Genomic DNA, 24606 nt, shown 5'->3' with positions numbered 1-24606 from the left:
AAAGAAGCCTGCAGCATACCATACCATAGACTGGTGATGTTCTGTTCAAAGAATGGTTCATGCCTTGCACCTAGTGCTTCTGGGATAGGTTGTAGTACCTTGCAAAGCTGGACTCAGTTAAGCAGGTGTTAGTGCTACAACCTAGGATCAGTTAGACCCACCTGGTTGATCTCTCAGCTCTCTTTATCTGGTGTGGCATCCGAACAGGCATCCCAGCCAGGAGAGAGCATGAATTATTACCTGGACAGGAGGCCAGAGAGAAATGTCATTGTATCGTGCCCAGCTGATATAAAATAATGAAGGGACCAGAGGAAGCCGGAAATTGCTGGGGGCACCAATCCACTGCACGGTCCACTCATGCAGGAAACCACCTTTATACTTGCATGAGGCCAGTTTAGAATTTCCAGCAAATCTAACATGTCATTGGATATGAGAGTAAAACCAGAGTAAAATTTCCATAAGACATGGTGAGAATATACAGACTTCACATAGACAACAACTGGACACAAGATACAAAACTAGGATTATGTGCGCATTAAACAATAGCACTAATCACTGCACCTCTATGCTTCCCTTGGGATTTTGCAGATCCTTTTAAAAGTTTTTAGGCATTGATAAAAACATGATACTTAGAACGTCTTTATTGCTAACTTACATGCTCAAGAACGAAGATTAAAATGGCCTAAATTCTTTTGCAAGATAAGGAACACATTCTTTGCTGTCTCCCTAATGCTTTGTTTACAGTAGAAGGTACTTGGCAGTGTTAAGACCTCTGTAAATTTCTGGCTATGTTTGCAAAGCTGGTATTAAGTCTTTTGCTGTATAAAGTAGGCTAGCAATTCGATACTCTATCTGAGAACACCGTTATCTTTCTCGTCTGTTCATTTTATTCTTTCTTTGTTAGTCTTCTGCAGAATATTCTCCATTTACTCCAAACTGGTTTTCTGTGCATGTTCGGGATTTAGCAAATGCTCACACCATTCTGATTTCATTATGCTTCTAGGCAGGATTGTACTGGCAGTTAGGTTATGGTGCCTAAAGACGACAAAGGCATGAAGATGTGAAAAATTGTGGATGAAGTATTACTTGATTGCATCAAATGTTATTTTAATGGATTAAATACATGTTAAAACAAACTAATATGAATCTCCGGGCCTCCTTTTATCCATTGCAGACAAACTGCAGATGTTGCAGAATGTGCCTTGGTGGGAGATTGACTACCACAACAACCAGCAATAAATGTAATTGCAGAAAAATACTAAAGATGTTGAAGAGCTTTTAAGTATATTTGAGAATTCCGATCACTATGACTTGCACAATAGGAGATAGTAGAATACATGTTGCTTCTTACTCGATATCTTAATCAGTGCACCTATAAAAGGTGTGGCATAACACCTGTATTCCTTGTCTCATCCAAATATGTATCTATATACTTAATTTAAAAACATTCCAGAAAATAAGCAGATGTTTAAAGAAAAAACAGCAAAAACAATGTAAGAAAACAATTTGAAATAGTTCAAAACACTTTTGTCCATTTTGCATCAGTAAAAATCATATACAGGTAGTCCCCAGGTTAAGGACATCTAACCTACGACTTGCGAACAAAGCTGCAGCTGCAATGCATGCGCCTCAGTAACTGCTGCTCCGTCATCTTCGGCCTGGGGACGCTGCAAGCGGTGGCTGGGCAGAGGCTGGAGGGGGGCAATTTCGCTGCTTGTGCAGTGTAGTGTCCCTTGGGCGGCTCCCAGTGGCAATCGGTTTCACTGCCCGCCCACCACACACAGATGCCCTGTTCGTTCTCGGTGGGCGGCTTGGAATGCTGCAAGCGGTGACCTGGTTGTGGCTGAATGGAGGCCATTGAGGGTGAACGGGGCGGCGGGGGATAGCATTGTAGTGTGCCTCGGATGACTGCCTGTTGAATGGGGGCTTTGGCCGCACCATGTTTGTTCTCAGTGGGCAGACGCTGCAGGCAGCATACTGTAGTGGAGGTGACTGTGAGGTGGACTGGTGATGAACCGCCCCTCACTGCCCCCATATCATGCTATGATAGTGTGTCCAGTGCTGTGCAGAAGAGCTCATCTTAACCTTTTGTCTTCACTCTTCAACAATGTCTCTGAAACACAAATCTGATGCAAGTGCTGGTGATATAGTAAAGAAGAGAAAAACCATCACCATTGAAAATAAAGTATTAATAATAAAGAGGTCAGAGAGAGTTGAAACTCCATCATTCATTGGCAGAGCACTTGGTTACAGTTGGTCAACAATAGCATTTATTAAAATAATGTACCTGTTCCGACTTGCATACAAATTCAACTTAAGTACAAACCTACAGTCCCTATCTCGAACGTAACCCAAGGACTGCCTGTCCTTTTAAAATGCTTGTCTTATCTAGACCAATGGTTCTTAAACTGGCAGTCACAGGTCCATGCATCCGGAAAGTATTCACAGCGCATCACTTTTTCCACATTTTGTTATGTTACAGCCTTATTCCAAAATGGATTAAACTCATTTTTTTCCTCAGAATTCTACACACAACACCCCATAATGACAACATGAAAAACGTTTACTTGCGATTTTTGTAAATTTATTAAAAATAAAAAAATTGAGAAATCACATGTACATAAGTATTCACAGCCTTTGCCATGAAGTTCAAAATTGAGCTCAGGTGCATCCTGTTTCCCCTGATCATCCTTGAGATGTTTCTGCAGCTTAATTGGAATCCACTTGTGGTAAATTCAGTTGATTGGACATGATTTGGAAAGGCACACACCTGTCTATATAAGGTCCCACAGATTACAGTTCATGTCAGAGCACAAACCAAGCATGAAGTCAAAGGAATTGTCTGTAGACCTCCGAGACAGGATTGTCTCAAGGCACAAATCTGGGGAAGGTTACAGAAAAATTTCTGCTGCTTTGAAGGTCCCAATGAGCACAGCGGCCTCCATCATACGTAAGTAGAAGAAGTTCGAAACCACCAGGACTCTTCCTAGAGCTGGCTGGCCAACTAAACTGAGCGATCGGGGGAGAAGGGCCATAGTCAGGGAGGTGACCAAGAACACAATGGTCACTCTGTCAGAGCTCCAGAGGTCCTCTGTGGAGAGAGAAGAATCTTCCAGAAGGACAACCATCTCTGCAGCAATCCACCAAACAGGCCTGTATGGTAGAGTGGCCAGACTGAAGCCACTCCTTAGTAAAAGGCACATGGCAGCCCGCCTGGAATTTGCCAAAAGGCACCTGAAGGGCTCTCAGACCATGAGAAACAAAATTCTCTGGTCTAATGAGACAAAGATTGAACTCTTTGGTGTGAATGCCAGGCATCACGTTTGGAGGAAACCAGGCACTGCTCATCACCAGGCCAATACCATCCCTACAGTGAAGCATGGTGGTGGCAGCATCATGCTGTGGGGATGTTTTTCAGTGGTAGGAACTGGGAGACTAGTCAGCATAAAGGGAAAGATGACTGCAGCAATGTATAGAGACATCCTGGATGAAAACCTGCTCCAGATCACTCTTGACCTCAGACTGGGGCGACGGTTCATCTTTCAGCAGGACAATGACCCTAAGCACACAGCCAAGATATCAAAGGAGTGGCTTCAGGACAACTCTGTGAATGCCCTTGAGTGGCCCAGACTTGAATCCGATTGAACATCTCTGGAGAGATCTTGAAATGGTTGTGCACTGATGATTCCCATCCAACCTGATGGAGTTTGAGAGGTGCTGCAAAGAGGAATGGGCAAAACTGGCCAAGGATAGGTGTGCCAAGCTTGTGGCATCATATTCAAAAAGACTTGAGGCTGTAATTGCTGCCAAAGGTGCATTGACAGTCTGTGAATACTTATGTACATGTGATTTCACAGTTTTTTTTTATTTTTAGCTAGCAAAATACCCGCACTCCGCAGCGGAGAAGTATTGTGTTAAAGAAGTAATGAAAAAGAAAAGGAAACATTTTAATAATAACGTAACATGATTGACAATTTAATTGTGTTGTCATTGTCATGAGTGTTGCTGGCATATATATAGATATAGATATATACACACATATACTGTATATAGATACATATATATACTGTATACACACAGACACACACACATATATATGCATATACATGCATATACATATCTACATATATATAATATATATATATATATATATATATATATATATATATATATATATATATATATATATATATATATATATATATATATATATATATATATATATAAAAATAAATAATTAGGGGTGGGACTCGATTAAAAAAATTAATCTAATTAATTAGAGGCTGTGTAATTAATTAATCTTCATTAATCGAATGTAAACACACATGAAAATTTTCCCCAAATCGCAAATATTGTTTTTTAATTTAAAAGGGTTTTAGTGGGCGACAGAATCAAATAATAGACATGGACAGGAATATTGTAAACTCAAGCTGTTTTCATTTCTGAAAAAATGCATTTCATTTCAAAACAGAAACAAAAATATGATCCCTGGCTAAAATTTGGCAGACTTAAAAATAAAGTGGTATTTTAAGTACTTTAAGTACATTTTCAGAATGGTATTGTCTTTAAATAATAATAACAAAAATTTCAACATAAACTGCAGTTTTTCTTCTTAAACAAAATAAGGCAGAAACATAAAAGGTAATTTGACCAGCTTCACCTTTAAACTCTGAGTAACCTTAGCCAAAATTATTTTGTACATTAGGCTAAAACAGTGTGATCATTGAACATTTTGTAATTAGAATTACTAACGGTCACGGAAGTCCAATGATCCCCAGTAAGAGCCACAAAGTCTGCTTTCTGTAATGCATCTAATTTTGCTTGCTTTTCAATGTCATAAAGCTGTTGAATTTTGCTTGAAATACGCTAACTGTAGCACATTTTCTAACCCCCTATCTTCCACCACTGTTAGTGGTCTACAGTCCAAAGCAATGTATTTTGCGAGAGAATTTGTAAGTTTGACCTATGTTGACTTACTGATTTTGGTCCTGAAGCCAGTCATTTCATGAGGTTTGGGCTGCCGACACCTTTTGTTGGTACTCGAACCCGTACTGCTAGTGCTAGCAGCATACACAGTTTCTGTGCTCGCTGTAACATGTTTTGCATTAGATGGAACCGTAAGGTTGAAGTGCCTCGGTGGTATGCAAACTCAGTTTTGCACAGTTTGCACGAAACGACGCTTTTATCAAGGCTTTCGTCGGGTAGTCTTTTGAAATGAAATCTGCCTCCGATCAGTGCTAGCAACGCGCTCTTTTCCGACTCTTACATTGTTGTAGCTCTGATGTGTGCATCAATGTAATCGATGTACCAGGAAATCATGCATTGACAAAAGTTACCCTTTGCTTGGAATGCAAAGTGTGATTAAATGCATTATTTTTTTAACGCGTTATGGAGTACATGCATCGAAGCTTCTCAGCTGTGCTTGTGCTAAGAAAAGGAAACATTTTAAAAATAACGTAACATGATTGTCAATGTAATAGTCTTGTGACCGTTATGAGTGTTGCTGTCATCAAGGATTTGATTAGCATTATTTCTTTCAATCAGGTTCGTATTTGGAGGACATGTTGTGTTTAGGTTTATTCCGTGTTTGTCAACCGTTGTAAAGATAACAGGTTTCATTCATCGAAGTGTTCACCACCCAAATCGGAACTCGTGAATGTAAGATGTTCAACAGGCATTCCTGGTAGTAAGTTGTGGAAATTGCCTGTGAATATTTAGCGGTAGCGTGTGTATGAACTTAATTTAATCTTTTCCAGTCCTGCAAAGTCAGTTGACGCGAGCCGCTCGGAGTACATGCATCGAAGTTTCTCAGCTGTGCTCGTGCGATCTTGCGATGTCCATGACTTTATTTAATGTTAGCTAAGACCCGGCACTTCAAAGTTTCTTGCTACAGCAATTTTAACTCCGCAACAAAGTGATCCAAAGTCTCATTTATACCTTGTGACTTCTCATTAAACTTGTATCTTGCGAATACCATACTCGTCGTAGGCATGACAAATGGCAGCAGGAGTGGGTCTATAAACTTAATTTAAACTTACGGTTCACACCGTGCTTTGTTTCCGCAGTTGACGTTCATGTGAGCCGCTCGGTGTACATGCATCGAAGGTTCCCAGCTGTGCTGGTGCCATCTCGTGCGATGTCCATGGCTGTATTATATAAGACCCGACACTTAAAAGTTTCTCTCGCAGTTTCGCTGAGTTTGTGCCAAACACCACCCTGACTCATCTCATCTTCGTCTGCATAAGCACAGTCCTTCACCCATGAATATTTAGCGGCAGTGTTTCTATTGGATTGCCGCTGACGGACAGCCTTATATGGGCAGGCACTAAATTACGTGGGAGGCGTAACTCCACCTCCCACGGCCATTGAGCAGACGTCTATTATAGTCTATGGACGACAAAATTGGTTCCAGTTATGACCATTTATCGTAGAATTTCGAAATGAAACCTGCCCAACTTTTGCAGGTAAGCTGTAAGGAATGAGCCTGCCAAATTTCAGCCTTCTGCCTACACGGGAAGTTGGAGAATTAGTGATGAGTGAGTGAATGAGTGAGCCAGTCAGTCAGTGAGGGCTTTGCCTTTTATTAGTATAGATAAATTTGCAAAAATCTCAAGTAAACTTTTTTCACGTTGTCATTATGGGGTGTTGTGTGTAGAATTCTGAGGAAAAAAATGAATTTTATCCATTTTGGAATAAGGCTGTAACATAACAAAATGTGGAAAAAATGATGCGCAGTGAATACTTTCCGGATGCACTGTATATATTAGAAAATCAGTGGAGAAAATATTTAAAAATTCACTGAAGTTGATATTAAAATTACTTTTGCAATCTAGAATCTTTGTTATGATGATGTTATTTGCATAACATCACTACACTAAACTAAACTGATATACTCCAAAGCCTTTTACTGCACGTACAAAAAAAAAACCGCTCTGAATGGAAATGCACAATTAGTATGTTTTGCCTTTTTCATTTAAATGATTTGCATTAACATTTTTCTGTTTTATTTAGGTATTTTTATCTGTTCAGTTGTGTCACAGTTCAGTTTTGCAGTGTGGCCTAAAAATAAAACGTGCATTAGACTGTTTGATATAAATACAGCTTTGACTTTTACTTTAGGTCTTTTAAGGAGGGTTAATGTGATTTTATCATAGATAGTTTTCAATGGCACTTCTTGTTGCTAGATTGTTTTTTATTTTTTCAGACACTTTGCTAATAAATGCTGTGTGATTTTGTTGTTTTGCCGATTAATTGACTATTAAACAAGATATCAGAGACACACGCTTATAGCATTTTAAATTTTTTTCACTTTTGCATTGTATGAACCCACTAAAGATAAAATTTTTCAGGTACACATTTCTAATAATAATAATTCTTTATATGTATATAGCACTTTTCTCACTACTTAAAGTGCTTTTACATAGAGAGTGGGGAGCCACTTCAACCACCACTAATGTGTAGCATCCACCTTGATGACGTGATGCCAGTAATTTTGGTGCCAGTAAACTTTCCATACATTAGCTGGTGAAGGGGTGAGAGATAGTTAGCCAGTTCGAGACGGGATGATTAGGGAGGCCAAAATGACAAGGCTGAGGTGAGCAATTTAGGCAAGATATTGGGATACACCCTACTCTTGACTAAGGATAACCAGAGATTATGACCAGAGGGAGTCATGACCTCAGTTTTTTGTCTCAACTGAAGGAGGGTGCCATGTTTACAGCACAGTGTCCCTTTCACTGCACTGGGGCATTGGGATCCAAATTCAGGCCACCGGGTAAGTGCCCTTTGTTGGCCTAACCAACGCCTCCCAGCAGCTTTTCCCGATTGGTCTCCCACCCAGTCCCTGCTGGGCCCAGACATGCTTAACTTCAGGTAGATGACCCGTTCTGTAGTGCATGTGGTATGGCTGCTGGCCATTTGCTAGCTGTTCATGAGTTCAAGATTTATGTACCAGTGCTGAACAAGGATAGGTGGTTTTAGGGTAATGAAATTTCCTGCTTTTCTACATTATAGACAGGAGGACATGACAAGCTAGAAACAATGCAGTGGAAGACTATACATATTTTTTTGTAAACTAATTTGAAGCTTACTTAAACAAAGTGATAAAATCACTTCATCATATCTCCTTAGTATTACAGGAAAAGTGCGGTGCAAGCTTGGTGAGACGCTATTCATACATCATTAGCCAGCTTTGCATTTTTACTTCTGTGGACAGTAAGACCAATTTTTAATATTACAAACACTGCAGTCAGTGAAACTGGTATCTCAGACTCTACAAAGCTGGAAACAAGGTGGGAACCAACCTACGACAGGGTAGCAGATCATTGCCAGGCTCTTTTAAACACATGCTCCAACAACCATTGTCAGTTTAGAATTGTCCATTAACTTAATAGGCAGATCTTTGGGATATGGGAGCAAGCAGAGTGGAAGCTGTATTTCTACAATAACACATTGTGTGTTCATTAATTAAATAGACAGGTTTATGTACAATGAATCAGAGTAGCCTTTTCCTTTTAAATACAAACTGCTCTCAAGAGTTTCATTACAGGTTGGCACTTTTCTGTCTGTGATGTGTCAACAGTGACAGACACACCGAAGCAAATTAAGAGGCCCCTTAAATGCAGACTTCCCTGTGCAGCTTCATTGTATCTAGATGGTGCTTTATTTTTTCTATGACCCAGAGAAGCTGGCCAGCGTTGTGAGAAGCATAGCATATTGCTAGGTGCATTTGCCACTTGAAAGAGCCTACTGTTGTGGTGAGGCTTATGTTTTTTCTAATATCACTTTGAAAACTGCTAATGTCTGTGTCCAAATGAGAGAAACAAGGAACAACATACCTTTTTTCTAGGATGGGGTTAATTCACGTTGAGCTATCTTTTTTTAATTTGTTGAGTTAATCACTCTACATCACTTTACAATACAATACACAGTTCAATCAAAAATACAATCTGTACAACATTGTAAACATTTACTGTATGTTTAAAACCAGTCTAATATAGGTCAATGACTCGGGCCCCCCCTCCCCTGCCTAATTTAGAGAGCTATGTGAACAGAAAGTCCTATATGAGGTACTTCCTTATATGTATGAGTACTTGAGGCATCAAAAAAGATTAGGCAGCAGTCCATCATGTTTATTTTACAGCAGCATTAATTCAGTAATTCATTCAAAATTTAAGAAATGCTTTGGACTGTTCCTCATTTAAAAAAAAACAAACTGGAGTTTTATCAGCATTGAAAACCAAAATATTTTCTAGATATTTCATTGTGAAAACAACACTTTAATGGTTTCCTTGCTATTTTCATAATCTAGCACTGGTAAAACCAGGAACACAAAACTGTTTTAAATATTTGTTATTTTTTCAGAAGAAAACTGTCTTAAATTTTAAAGACATTGCTGTTTTTATGTATTCACTTGATAATTTAAAGTTTTTTTTGGCACTTCCTATTCCTATCCTAACTGACAGCCATTCAGTTGCTTTGCCACAGACAGCTGATGCGAAAAGTGTCTTTTGTATATATGCATTGAAATAGAGTTAAAACCAGTCTCTAGTATTTGCATTTCAAACTTCATTTGTAACATGCAACCCATATCTGATTACTAGCAAGAGCTATGTTGTGGGTTGTGCAAAAACTGCATAGTCTGTTTTGAATTTAACCACCATGGTAATGTTCTGTTGTAAACTACTAATAATAAGCTGGATACAATGCATGCAGATTTGGCTAGCTCATGCTTTAAGCTGGTTTATGAAGGAAACCTAAGCATTGCTCTATACTTAACTGAATGAATTTACCAGAAAGAGGAAGACTTTTTTAGGTGTTAAAGAATTTGTGAAGCAGTACAAAAACAGTTAAAATGGTCATATTTAAGTTATTGATCTTTTATAGTAAATAAGTAAAAGTTTATCAGCAGTATGTTGACCATCCAAAATCATATTTTAAAGAATGAATGGAAACATGAACAAAGTTCATGACCGAAATACTTTAGTTAGAAAAGGGGGGTGGGGGGGAAAGGATGTTGGAGGAATTCTGTGTATTGTAATAGTCACTACACCATAATGACAAATGAAAGCTGTTATATGTAAGAGGTTTGTGTGAAAAGTTAAAAGTTGACCAACTTGGTCCAGGTATGAAAGCCTGCATTAGGTCTATCGGCAATGTCCACCAGACGCATTTGAGTTCAGATTTTACAGAGACTAAAGTTTCATTTTAAGGCTATTCTTGCATGGCTGATATTTGGGCTTACACACTAGACTAGGGTTACATGGCTTACCAGTACTGAAGAAGTACTGAAAAAATGGTGCGATTACTAGCATTTTGGGGTTTTCAGTACTGGAAGTAAACCTCCGCATTCCTCTCAATCCTTCCTCCAATTCTAATCCTGCAAACTATTATCCATTTGGAAAGATATCCATTTTGTATGAATATAATGAGGTTATTAGAAATAAACTTGATGCATTAGGATTGACGGAGATTAAAAATTTAGGGGTAACTATTGACTCTGACCTGAATTTTAAATCACATATTAATCAGATTACTAAGACAGCATTTTTTCGCTTAAGAAATATAGCAAAAGTTAAACCTCTTATAACATTGCAAGATGCTGAAAAATTAGTTCACGCTTTTGTTTTCAGTCGGCTAGATTACTGTAATGCACTCCTCTCAGGACTACCCAAAAAAGACATCAATCGATTACAACTAGTGCAGAATGCAGCTGCTAGAATCTTAACTCGGAAACGAAAATCCGAGCACATCACCCCAGTTTTGATGTCACTACACTAGTTACCTTTGTCATTTAGAATTGACTTTAAAATACTGCTTATGGTTTACAAAGCCTTAAATAATCTCGCTCCATCTTATATTTTGGGAATGTCTTACACTCCAAATTGTAACCTTAGATCTTCAAAAGAGCGTCTACTTAGAATTCAAAGACCTAAACTTAAAATAAGTGGTGTGTTGGCCTTCTGCTGTTATGCACCTAAAATCTGGAATAACTTGCCAGTAGGAATTCGCCAGGCTGATATGATGGAGCACTTTAAAAAACTGCTAAAAACATATTACTTTAACATGGCTTTCTCATAGCTTCATCTTAGTTAAATCCTGATGCTCTGTATATTCAATTAATTATCATTATTATTCATGGTGGCTCCAAAATCCGTAATAACCCCTACTTTCTCTTCTGTTCTTTTTCCGGTTTTCTGTGGTGGCAATCTGTGCCACCACCACCTAATCAAAGCACCGTGATGTCCTTACATTGATGGATTAAAGGCCAGACATCCACATGACCATCATCATCAAATGCTTCCATGTGAACCCTGAATACAATGAGGACTGATTGAGGTCATTTATGACTGTCTAGAGGAGGCTAGGCGGTCTTGTGGCCTAGAACCCTTGCAGATTTTTTTTTTTTCTCCAGCCGTCTGGGTTTTTTTTTTCTGTCCTCCCTGGCCATCAGACCTTACTTTTATTCTATGTTAATTAGTGCTCCCTAATTTTAATGATTTATTTTGTCTTTTTTCTCTTTCTTCATGATGTAAAGGACTTTGAGCTAAGTTGTTTGTATCAAAATGTGCTCTAGAAATAAATGTTATTGTTGTTGTTGTAGACTTCCTAAAATGAAACCACAGGCTTCACAGGGGACAACATGATTGCTCGGATGCATTTGGCACTTCAAGGCTATCAAAAGGGAAGCGGTGTATAAATTGTGTGTCATAGCAGGAAAACTGGATCAAGATGGGGAGTTTTGGAGTTATCTGTTGTTTGCTTCATAAATGTTTTTGTACTGGTACAGAGGTCTGAAAGCTGGTACCGAAGTAAAAATTCTACACTGATTTAACACTACACTAGACTTTTATTCATCTCTAGTTCTATTCCGAATGTTGTCAGTTTAATTTGTCAGTATATAATTTTGTTTTTCTAAATCTGTTACTTCTTAATATTATTTGATGATTGGGAGATAAGTTGCAAGTAAAATATGGCACAGCATTGTTTGCAGTAGGTGTGGAACAAGGTAGATGGAGATGTTTAAAATATGTTGATCTACATTTAATTAGTATGCTTTAAATAGATTAAGGGAATACTCCACTCAAAAAGGATATTTTGTTTAAATGTTATTTACCTGATGTGCTTTATAGTGATGATTGATAAAAATGTTAAATCTTATGTTTTGATCCTGAATGAGAGAAAATATTGGATATACATAGATATAATAGTGGAATCAAATGGTCACCAATGCCAGACAACAGCAAACGATGTGAAAAACATCCATGGAATAAAGAAAAAAAATTATAATATTTCTTGTATTACATAAGCCTTATGTCCATTATCTACTTGAATGCTCAAAATGTGCAAAAGTATGGATTTTTTGCTAAAATATTAAAAACATTTTCTTCCTGAAAAAGCAAAATACTTTGTAAACTGTACAATGCATTCCTACAATTCTGTACCTTTGAATTGAAGACAGGAATTTTTACCATAGAATGAGGGGGAGATGTGGGTCTTCAATTCAGATAGATCATTCACGTGTGTGTGCGTGTGTGAACGTTGCTTCCTCCTTCCCAAGAGCATTTTCAGGGACTAGCTTACATGTAGAGGACGTTGGAAATGAACTAATGGATGACTTTGCATGCAGATTATATGACACCAGTAACGTGAAATTGTTTTGATATTGTTTGCTGTTTTTCTGCCTTGGTCACCTACCATGACTGTTGAATTATAAACTTTCTTACTTCCTTTCTGAATGAAAACATGGAGATTAAAAAATTTTGGCTGTCATTATAAAGCACATTGGGATAATAACATTTAAACAAGATATAATTTTTGGTGGAGTAATATATATATATATATATATATATATAATAAAAGGCAAAGCCCTCACTGACTCATCACTAATTCTCCAACGTTCCATGTAGGTAGAAAGCTGAAATTTGGCAGGCTTATTCCTTACAGCATACTTACAAAAGTTAAGCAGGTTTCATTTCGAAATTCTACACATAACGATCGACAACGTCCGCCATGTTGAACTTTCTTATTTATGGCCCCATCTTCACGAAATTTGGTAGGCGGCTTCCTTGCGCTAACCGAATCCAATGTTCATACTTATTTTGGTGGTATGACGCCACTGTCAGCCGCCATATTGAACTTTCCAACGTCACTAATTCTCCAACTTCCCGTGTAGGTAGAAGGCTGAAATTTTGTACTTATTTCGGTGGTATGATGCCACTGTCGGCTGCCATATTGAACTTTTAATGGAAACCGATGTCCATACTTATTTCGTTGGTATGACACCACTGTCGGCCGCCATATTGAACTTTCCAACGTCACTAATTGAACTGAAATTTGGCAGGCCCATTCCTTACAGCTTACTTACAAAAGTTAAGCAGGTTTCATTTCGAAATTCAACGCATAATGGTCAACAAAGTCCGCCATGTTGAACTTTCTTATTTACGGCCCTATCTTCACGAAATTTGGTAGGTGGCTTCCCTGAGCTAACCAAAACCAATGTACGTACTTATTTCTGTGGTATGATGCCACTGTCGGCCGCCATATTGAACTTTTCAACAGTCTTTGTTACTTATGGGCCCATCTTCAAAAAATTTGGTACAAGGGTTCCCAACGCTAACTGAATCCTACTTACGTACATAAATACGTCCATAGCCTGCACCTCGGTCACCATGTGAGGTGGCGTTGGGTCCCCCATCCCAACGCCTCCCACGTTGTTGGCTGCCTGCCTATATAAGACCGTCCATCGCTCCGGTCTCTACATTCCCTTCCTTGCTTCGCCACGGGATTCACGTCTACCTACTGATAACTACAGCCTTTTTGTTTAATCCACGGCTTCTCTGCTGTTTTATTGTTCATTTATTACAATTATAGTTATTGTGTAGGTATTTTAGACTTACTTTACATTGCTCAGGTACCCATTTCCTTTATCATTCAAACCCTCATTACCATGTCTATCGAGATGATCACTGTCGATCAAAGAACTGTCACTTACTGAGTGGTTTCCATGCCCGGAGATAGTACCTACCTTTTTCATTCTCTTTGTTACATATTGCATAGCCATATCAGGCTCACTCTTGATATCCGGAGGAACATTCTGTCTTATGTATTGAATGACTGGGACAGGTTCAAGGTGTGGACTGATGACGGTACAGGAGATAATTATACTACACAGGAGCACTATAAGAGTGAAATGCTTAAGCCCTTCACCTATGGTTCTGCATGTGAGTTGATGGCTGCCGCTGAATTGTTCGGTTGTTGCTTTCAAGTGTACCGAAATGGCCAAATATATTACACCTTTCGACAACCGCCAATGCCTCTTAAACATCTTAGATTCACAGGTGACGATTTCAGTAGTGGACACTTTGATGTTTATGAATGTTTAAACTCTCAAAAGCTGGATGTGATTTTATCGATGAAACCAGTTGTGTGCTTACAACGCTTGACAGATGCCGAATGTCACTTCAACACAACAAATTCTGCAAATACTGTCGTAATTGAAACAAACCATGAAACTCAAACCGATTATGACAGCAGCAATCCAAGCTGTGAGATTTGAAACAAGATTACTGTTCACATGGCCAACTGTACATTACATGCTCAAGAGTAAGCTCAGTGCACAGCCTGGTCATGTTACAACCGGAGGGCCGAACTCGCAATGTGGTATACAAAGAGATTAACAAATAATTATTGGCATATTTTCCCTTAGTTTAAAAAGGTTTAATTTTCTTCTTATATAAATTCACTAAGGCAAGACACTCATGGAAAGCATGCCGGAAGGGGTGTGGATTCACTAAGCCGCCGACAAGTAAGACACTTATGGCGCACGCAGGAAGGAACTACGCCCACCAACTCCAAGACAACTCGCAGAGCCACGCCCACGACCGCGTGCACTATAGCAAACTGTTTTACATGGAGGGACCGGAATGGACGTTGTTTTCCTCTCCTCCTGTTCCACCCTCCGCGTCCGAGCGCTGTCCACCCCCATCCCTCCGTCTGGGAGGAGAAGGCGCGATGGCGGTCCGCCAGTTTTCAGTCACAGATGATTGTGTGTTGGTTTGTTCCGTGCATTGTTATAATGTTGCTTTTCTTGCTGATTTATTACATTAGCGATTTTTCAATTGTTAATTTTTTCCCTGTGCTTAAAAATCATTAAAAAACCGTCCTGATTATGCAGCGTATGGTATGCCGCGGGTTGGCTAGTTCCTTTAAAAGTCATCCAACAAATTCAGCTTTTCCAGAGAATGTGATTCTTGAGAGCTACATCCGTGCAAAATGCGTACATTTTTTCTTTGTGTCCATGGTACAAAGTCCAGGAACTAAAGTACTGAATAATGAATGGATACATTTAGGTTTGCACTCATAAAAGCTGAAGGGAGCTCAAAGAACATTCCATTGGATAGCACATGCTTCTTATTCCTCATCACTGCACTCTATGCATTGTAAACTACTTGTCAAAAGTTTTAGAACACCTCGGTTTTTCTTCAAATTAATCAGTTGAAATGCAACGAATGACCTAAAATGGTGAAAAGGTAAGAAGTAAACTGCCAGAGGTTTAAATTTAAAGTTTAGGTTAATAAAAACTGAAAAAAGGAAATTTCAGAATATTACAAATTGAACAACTAATAGGTTACAACCTACAGATGTCAATCTGTAGCAATTAAAGTCAATTAAGCCTTGTAAGTTGAAGCAAATAATTTGCACAGTTGTTCCCAATGTCTGTTGCCTACTTAAAAAAATCCTCTGTCTGTTTTTAAAGGAGACTGCATTACTACAACCTCCGGAATACTGCTTGGACAATATTCCTGTGATAATGGCAAGAAAACAGAAATTAACAAATGAAATGAGACAGAACATTACTACCCTTAGACGTGTGGGCCTTTCATTTAGAGAATTTGCAGGAAAACATGTCAAAGTGTCAATGAGTACAGTGTCCTACACAATCCAAAGGTGATTGGAAACTGGAAGAAACTCTGATTGGAAGAGATCTGGCAGACCCAAAGTCACAACCCAATCAGGAGACAAGTTTCTGAGGGACTCCAGCTTGTGTGATAGGTGCCTCACAGAGGTTTTTTTGTTTTTTAAGTGCATTAACATTGCAGATAGCTTTCTCTTTCATGGAGATGTTTCCTGTGTTGAAATTGGTTATGTGGAGAAGTGAGGAAAAAGTGGAAGGGCAGGTACTGGAAATTGATACATTCAGTTAGAATACAGTATCAATAAAGTAAGCCCACCTAGAAGAAAATCTATTAAATTCTGTGTCTGTGACCACCACCTTACGAGCACAACACTTACAAATTATTTAAATGAAAACCGTGGGTTACAGCTGATACACATTCATACACTGAGCCTTGTTATGCCTGCTGTAAAAGTTAGGTGATTTTGCAATAGGTAGGGAATTTTTCTGTTTATTTATTTATTTTAACAGATTTTGTGGTAAAGTAGGTTGGAAGTTCCTATGATACAGTATCTTAATCTGAGACAAGTTTGTTGGTGGATGTCTACTGGGTGATAGCAGGTAACCCCTTCATGCAGACCTGTTGACATCTGTAACAAACTCATGATACAAGTTTTCTTGTAGAGGATAAAGTGGAACCTTTCATTATGTATGTAACTGTGTCCTATATAGTTATGTAAAGACAAACATTTCAGCTTAACTAGGCAAATACTTTCTTTTTTTTTTTAATTTAAAAAATATTACCTTGCTTAAAAATTTTAAATATTTTGTTTTACATCTAGTAAATTCTTATCCTTTCAGGAGGGTCCAGTGTTATGTTTTCCTCCCAATAGATATCTAAAAAAGTATCTGCTGCCATTGTCATTTAATATGTGTTTTTATCTTTAATAATCAAGTCTTATAAAATATTATACCTGTATGTTTATGTATGTAAGTTGATAATTCAACTGAGATCACAGGCCAAAGCAACATATTGATTATTGATTTAATTCTGGCTATAAAAATACATTTTTTTTCTAAAGATATGAATGGAGCCATGTGATCTTGTTTATTTGATGAACTATCATTTTCATGTTAAGTTTCATATCTGAGATGTATGCTTCTCAAAAACTTTTACGACTCAAAACTTACTTCTGGCTAAATTTAGGAAAGACTATAGTCTTAATTTTGGTGGAGCTATGTGACTGAAATTTTAAAGCCATTTCAGCATGTACTAGAAGAGGTGCTCAGTGTTGGTAAAGAAACAGGTCATATGTGCATAGTAAGAAAAGTGCTATTTGTATGAGTTCATTTCCACAGTATTCATTGCTGGCAAATGATCTGTAGCTATGCTGACTACAGTTTCAATTGCAGAAGTTTCTGTTTGTGTACTTCCCTTTATGTTGATTTATAAGAAATGTGTATTTAGAGTGGTGACTGAAAAGATTGTTCTGCTGACAAGTATCATTTGTTATGTAGATGCTTTAATAAGAATTGTTTTTCTGCCTTTTTGATATTTTGAGCTGCTGTGTGCCTGTCAATTAATTATTATTGATGTAGTTTCATGAAGATTGTTAGAGCTTACTATTTGTTCCAGTGTCTGCAGCTAGACTAATAAGATGTTCAAAAAGATATAATGTTGGCTTATATCTAAGGTATCAATTTTATTTAGCATTTCTTGTTGGAGCAGCAAGCTGTTCATAAAGAGATGATGTCTGCATTTAGACCATTAGGTCGGTAAATGTACATCTGTGTGCAGTATTGTTGAACAAATATGAAATTAATGCATAATGACCTTTTGCACAAAAGCCAAGTTGGATCTTAATGAAAATTTTTTCTGGGTTGAGATAATTTTGTTTCTAGCTTGCTGGTTTGTGAAGATCTTGTGTCGGCTAGAAGAGGAAGGTAAATATTCATACTCTGTAACTACTAAACTGAATATCTAGGGGGAGGAATGTCGAAGTATTAACTACTGTGTGTTGATTAAAGGTAGACACAGTCATGCTGTAAAATAAATGTATTAACTGTTTTTTAGTTAAAATCTAGCAAAAAAGCAAAATCTCTTTATATTCTTATATAGTGGTAAGATTGCATAAAGTACTTGTGTAATTGTTATGTTACCTGTGCCACATATTAACTGTAAGGTACTTTGACTAGTTAGTTGTCAAAGGTGTGTAGTTGTTTACTGTATATTTCTTCAGTTTTCACTTCTCACAACTGTAGAGGAAAAAGTGAAGTGGCTAATGTTCACATATTGAAACAGGGATTAAATTACATTTGGAGTGAGAATGTTCTGCTTTTAGTTAGTGATACTTGGACATTTGTTGACCTTTGTGATACAGGGGGTCTGCGGCTTAGCAACTTGTGGTCAGTTTTTAAATAAATAAATATCTCGATAGCCAGATTGATCTCTGAGGGGTATGCTGTGTGGGAAGTTGGTGGTGTGATCAAGACGGGGCTCACCTGGATGTGAGGGTGTGGTCTGTCTTAATTGCTTCATGTGGTTCACAATTGTGGTGCTGCATCCACGGAGGCATATAAGGGGGAATCGGACAAGAGAGAGGGGAAACATGGGGCCAACCCACACTGTCACAACCTTTATTAAAATGCATCCAATTATTCAGAAAATAGACAAGACTAAGAAAATTACCCTTAAATTTTTTTGTTGAGCATGAGAGAATAAAGTTCCTATTGATTTGCAAGAGGCAAGGTAAGTTGTTTAGAGTATATTCTTATCAAATTACCATAATGCACTGCTGTGCTTTTTAAAGCAACAGCATATTTTAAAGGTGATTCTGACATATGTTAAGAACTGCATTATATATGGGGATAAAAACAAACAGTCATAAAAGGAAGAATTACAGAAGTGTCACTCAGTGGAGAATAGCATGTACAGACAAACAGCTGAACAAATATGCTGTCAGTTTCAAAGACCAGATGGCTTATAACAGGTTGAGCAAAGGTTGTACCGCAAAATTGCCAGTGTTTGTATTAACACTTCAAGCCTTTATACAAATCCATTTTTTACACCTATGTATGTATACATGTATATGTACAGTATATATGCATTTTTAAGATATACTTTGACACTATAAGAGTTAATTTAACATTGCCAATGTTGTGTAGGTATTTGATGTAAAATAATAGCAAAAGTAATGTCTTTACAGTGGGTCTCTGCTTTTATGATTATTCCTCTAGCCCATAGAAGATTAAACTCTCACATTTTTAAATTCATTAATCCATTAAGATATATTTATGGAATGTCTTTTCATACTGTTTATTCAAAAGGATAAGAATTTTAAAATATCCAATGTACCAGATTGAGTCTTTAACTTTGAATATGCAGCAAAAAAGCAGAAATCTTTAGGCATAATTCCCAGATTGGGATTATTTGGATTTAAGATGTAAAGAAGTTGCAAGAACAGAATGACCTGCATGTGGATGTAAAGACATACTGTACTCTTTTTTTTTTTTAAACTTTTAATAAAAAAGACCCTTTCTTAAAAGTGTTTACGCTATGTAATGACAGAAGTGAATATAATCTTTAATGCAGAACTCAGATAGTTTTAAATGTGGAATTTGTATAGTGCATTCTCATATTTTTCTGCCATTTACATTATTGTATAACTGTTGCTCACTGAAATCCTTTCAACTGGTACTATTATTATATTGTGAGTAATGCTTTTAAATGTACAATACAAGAGTCTTGTGTAAATTTTGAAATATGTTTTAAGTGGTGCATCTGTAACTCTTAACATACTTGAATGGGACTTGTGGTGTGTGTATATATATATATATATATATATATATATATATATATATATATATATATATATATATATATATACTGTATATATATATTATATTTGTGCTCTTAGATTGTGCACAATATCATGCATAGCATCCAGTTCTTTTCTTTATTATACAAATTGTGTAATCTTCTTTTTTCAGTTTTTCTCCTTGAGAGTTGAATCAAGGTTAAGTATAAAGACCTGGCCATGCCTCCACAGAAAGACATTGTGAAAATTGCCATCCAAATGCCAGGGGCCTACCCCCAGCTCATTGATTTAGACCAGGTAAGTTGATCGCTGTGGTCTTTTTGCATCATTAGTGCAAGCAGAAATAACAGTCTGGCACTGTCTCTGCAGCTGTGGCCATTAGTCATGTTAACCACCACATGTTAATGCTGCCTATTTGAAAAATATAAGGAAATGGTAAAACAGTATTGAGTAAAGAAAATGTAAGACCATCTTTGCATTTTAAAATGTGGGACTCCCAGACTGTTAATAAATACAGTTAACATTGACATCTGTAGAGAAGATGAGTAGTTCTACCTTTTCATTGAAGTTATAGTATTTGCTTGTTATTCCATTCTAAATTCACTGTTATACTTTGTTTTGTACACAAGCCACAGTTGGGTATCTTTTATCTAGATTGTTCTTTGGAAGTGCCTGCTAATGGGAATTGAAAGATCAGCTGTTAAAATGGAGGACATCAGTTGCTTTACTTAATTGAATCAACAACAGAACAGTGACCTTTTTCACTCAGTGAGTTCATTGGGGCACATACTTTATTTTGCTTGCATGTGTCAATTGCAGCCAGTAATTTTTTTTTTTTTTACATTTGGGATTGATCATCTTTATGTAAAAAAGATTTACTCTATAATGTTTGAAAACTAATTACTAGAAGGTTTTAAAATTGATGTCTTTAATAATGATGGCTATATTTTAGAAATCACTAGACAATATTTACATTCAGTGTTTCTTCTGTGCAATACAGGCCATACTATGCATATACAGTATATCATTTAACATTTATTTATATACCACATTTTTATAAAGTGTAGTTCAAAGTACTGTAAAAATATCACTTGACAAATTTAAAACAGAAATAAAAAAGTATCTCATGATTATAGTAGCAAATCTGTGTCCAGTTTCAAAAAATTATTCTATGGTCTAATGACCACTGAGGAGAGGAAAACAAAAAAACTCCAGGTGCCAAGGACACCAGAGAAAATTAACTTCAAGGGGACCCAAAAGGCAAGATTGCTCAATACACCCTGAGCATTTTACAGTATATAAATGTGAAACAAAATTCTTCATTAATACCTAAATATGAACAAACATCATTGAAGATTTGACAAAGTGGGTATAATATTAGTTGTATCATCTGTCTTTCTTTTTAACATCAAAGGTGGTTACAGAGTGCATTGGGCAAGTGCCAGAGTACAGGTCACTGCCATAGGATACCCAAAAGAGAAAAATGCAGAAGTAGTAATTAGTAACTGGAAAGATGAAATATTGATAATTAGAACTTTTCTAATAGTTGTACAGCACCCAAGCCAACCACTGTGAATAATGCAAAGCTTAAAATATGCAAAAATGCTGGATTAATTTTAGTCTTCTAGAACAGATGTGCTACAAATATATTATGAAAAGGTCAAATTGAACTGCTTTTTCAGCTGATTTTTTTTTTTAATATTCAACAATGCTAGCCTGATGGATCTGTACTGATAAAGTATTCCAGATTTTCAATGCAAAAGAGAAAACAGGCTTCCTCACTAGTGCTTCACAGTACATTGAGAAAACCAATGCTCAAAGATCTGAGATTATAACTAGAGAGTTTGAGACACTGGAAGTTTCAAGATTGTTCAGAGCTTTATAGGCTATTAGGCAGCCAATATAATAATGCTAATAACAGTGAAATGTGTTCAGATATTTCTTTTTTGGTTAAGACTTTTGCTATTGCATTTTGAACAAGTTGCAGCTGATTTATGCATTTTCTTGACACTCCTGATAGGACTGCATTATAATACCCCTGCAAAGTTGCGGTTTGCGGCCTCAGTCGTTCGCGGATTTTTCCTTAGAACATAACTAATAATTGTTAGCGGAAACCACAAATATTTTATGGCTTTTTTCAATACAGTACAGTGCAATACTGTACTGTAGAGAGAACAGGAAGCAACCGTAGAGGAAAACACGGCTTGGGATGGTGAAAGTAGCCAATAGAATTTGAAACTGCAACTCCCCGCAGTCCCTGCAGTGGTCTTCTGCTGAGGGTGCAGGGGCTGTTGGGGTCAAAGGATGTCAGCGTGGTTTTTAAAAAAGGGGTCGATGACCAAAAGCAAAACAACTACCGGTAGGACTATCTTTACATTCCCATTCAATGTGCGGATCTCTGGACTATCTATTTTCATCATTACATTTCATCTGTTGCCATTTTTTATGGACTTTACTGTGTTTGTTTTGTTTGTGCTTTGTTGTATTTAATGTGTAATCGCCGTAAAGGGAACAGGGGTGGTATCATTGTTTTTTGGTTTACATTCTTTATTTGCTGTTTGATTACCGGTTTGCTTTGTTTTTGTCTCTGTTTGTGAGTGTGTGTGGGTCAGGCCAAGGCTGGATGCGTTACTGGAATTTCCACCATAAAAATAAATAAATCACCATCTTAGCGGCACCGGACCGATACAGTGTTTTTCCTTGCTGCTGATTGACTGCTGCCCTGTGACTCATATCCAGCTGTGTTTTGGGGGCATATTTAGGGTTTAAACTATAAAAATAGGCTTTTTTTTTTTTTAAACCATATCCAAAATTCGCGGTTTTTCACAATTTGTGGGTGGCCTAGAAACATAACCTCTGCAAATTTTCAGGGGTGTATTATAATGCAGTGTAGGAGAAAAGGGACAAAACACTGACGTGTTGGTGTCTTTCCAAGAACCGTGTTTGTTAGTGTCAAGCCTAATAATAAAAGGAAATGAAAAAGGCAAAAAATGAATGTAAATCAAAATATTGGCTGTTTCAGTCCAGTAAGCAGTGCTTCTGCAAGCTGTTCTGGTTCTAGCAGTCACGGTCCCACAATGAATGCGGGCATTTGGCTGTTGTGTTTATTTTAGGCCTTGTTCACACGGGCGTTAAAATCGAGCGTTTTTTTTCCGTTCGTAGCGTCCGGTGAGCGCGGATCAAGCGCCGAGTGTTTTCTACGTAGGAGTCAATGAGAGTGTTCACACGGGCTTTGGTGGCGGCGTTTGTCCGGCAGCGTTTATACGGCATCAAAAAGCGTTGCATGCAGCTTTTCTTGGCGTTCAAAACCCAGCGAACGCAAGGAAACCGCTTCTAGTTCGTTTTCTGCGCGTTTATTTTACGCTTCGGAGGACCGGATATACAGTATATAAGTTTACACATGTTGCATATGAAAAAATATTAATATTTTTGTTTTCATATGCAACATATATATTTTCATATTGCTTATTTTATTTTATTGTCTCATGTAATTTGTAAACCATGAACCTATTAATTTATGTTCTAATATAATATTTGATAACGATTATGTAGGGGGGGCAATCCATCCGGGGGGGCATTTCAGTGCATAGCACCGGTGTAAGTGCACACTCGACTACTGTTTCCTTACCTCAAAGTGACAAGTAGTCTCTCTTCGGGGCTAACACCAAGTTGCATATTGGTTGATCGGCGTGCAATGTGGCATTGCACCAGCTGCAGCAGACAATCAAAAGTGGAAACCGACATCCGACAATTTTCGCATTTCTTCATAAAGCACAAAAAAACTTCTTTTAACCCAGTGTTTCTCAAATAGTGGGGCGCGCCCCCGTGGCTCCGTCAAGGGGGTCGCGTTTGACCTCGGGAACAAGCTTTTTTATTTTTCTTTTAAATTTTTTTTGAATTTAGAATGCACTTTAAATCTTTTCTGTTACATTTAATAAAGCTATTCTTTGTTGTAAATTGGTCCATATTTCTTTCTTTTTTTATTCTCTTATACGTTAATAAGGATACAGTGTTATGCAGAGGTGTACTTATAACAATTTTATAGACAAATGATACTATTTATAGTCGCGCGGGGGGCGAGATGTTTTCTTCTTCCTAGGGGGGGGTATGACAGAAAATAATTGAGAAGCACTGCTTTAACCCGACGTTGTGCAGTCAGAGGATAAACCCAGTAGCGGCGATTTTTCTCTCCCTACGTCGCCGTATTCCGAGTATTTTTAAAACAAGAAGTTTAATATCTAACATAGCAAAATGGTCCATATTGAAAGGAGGCACCTCAAATAAAACGACAAGGGCTTTCATATCCAGTTCCCGACACTGCCTCCACAGGTTAACACACAAACTACAATTTGGGCTGCAGGCTGGCGTTAGACAGAGACAGACGAACGCCGGTGTAGAAGTCAATCGATCGCCACCACAAAATGCAACATAAACGTCTAGGACGTTCAGAGCAAGTTCATTTATCCAAAAACTTAATGCCCGTGTGAACAAGGCCTTAGTCCAATGCTGGAAGGGCCAGTATTTTTGAGGCCTCTGGAGGTGACGTCATGGCTATCCATAGTACTCCTCCTACACTCTTAAGCTGGAAGAGGAAGATCAGTTAGTACATGTGCGCTTACATAACTCACTTTCATTCCATTGTGTTTTTTGAGTCCCTAACACACTCCCTTTGCACACGTGCGTAATGCTAGTCAATGATATTTGTTAATTTTTCAGCATTCTTCGATGATATAAAAATCAAAGTTATGTTACTGTATACAGTATACTGTATTTAAGTGAAACATAGTCTTTGTAAAATAGATAATATGTGATTTAAAATTTAGCTGTGAGGTCATAATGACGTAATATGCTTCTGATGTAATAAGTTAAGCGAGATGATCAGATGTTTCCACT

General features: G+C 37.6%; 1 protein-coding gene across 2 annotated transcripts in view; it reads left to right on the top strand.

The window, feature by feature from the left end:
- The window catches only part of elmo3 (engulfment and cell motility 3), a 161218-nt gene that overhangs the window by 8715 nt on the left and 127897 nt on the right, over window positions 1-24606 (top strand). For both annotated transcript variants that reach the window (XR_005634896.1, XM_039763223.1), the window contains exon 2: window positions 19886-20010. Coding sequence is in view for 1 of the 2 variants with exons in the window: in XM_039763223.1 (XP_039619157.1) it covers window positions 19933-20010 (78 nt within the window). In the remaining variant the exon portion in view is untranslated. The remainder of the gene's footprint in view (window positions 1-19885; window positions 20011-24606) is intronic.

The sequence above is a fragment of the Polypterus senegalus genome, chromosome 9 (assembly GCF_016835505.1).
Source record: "Polypterus senegalus isolate Bchr_013 chromosome 9, ASM1683550v1, whole genome shotgun sequence".
Taxonomy (NCBI): domain Eukaryota; kingdom Metazoa; phylum Chordata; class Cladistia; order Polypteriformes; family Polypteridae; genus Polypterus; species Polypterus senegalus.
The sequence above is the reverse complement of the archived record's forward strand: the minus strand, read 5'-3'. Positions and strand labels throughout refer to the sequence as shown.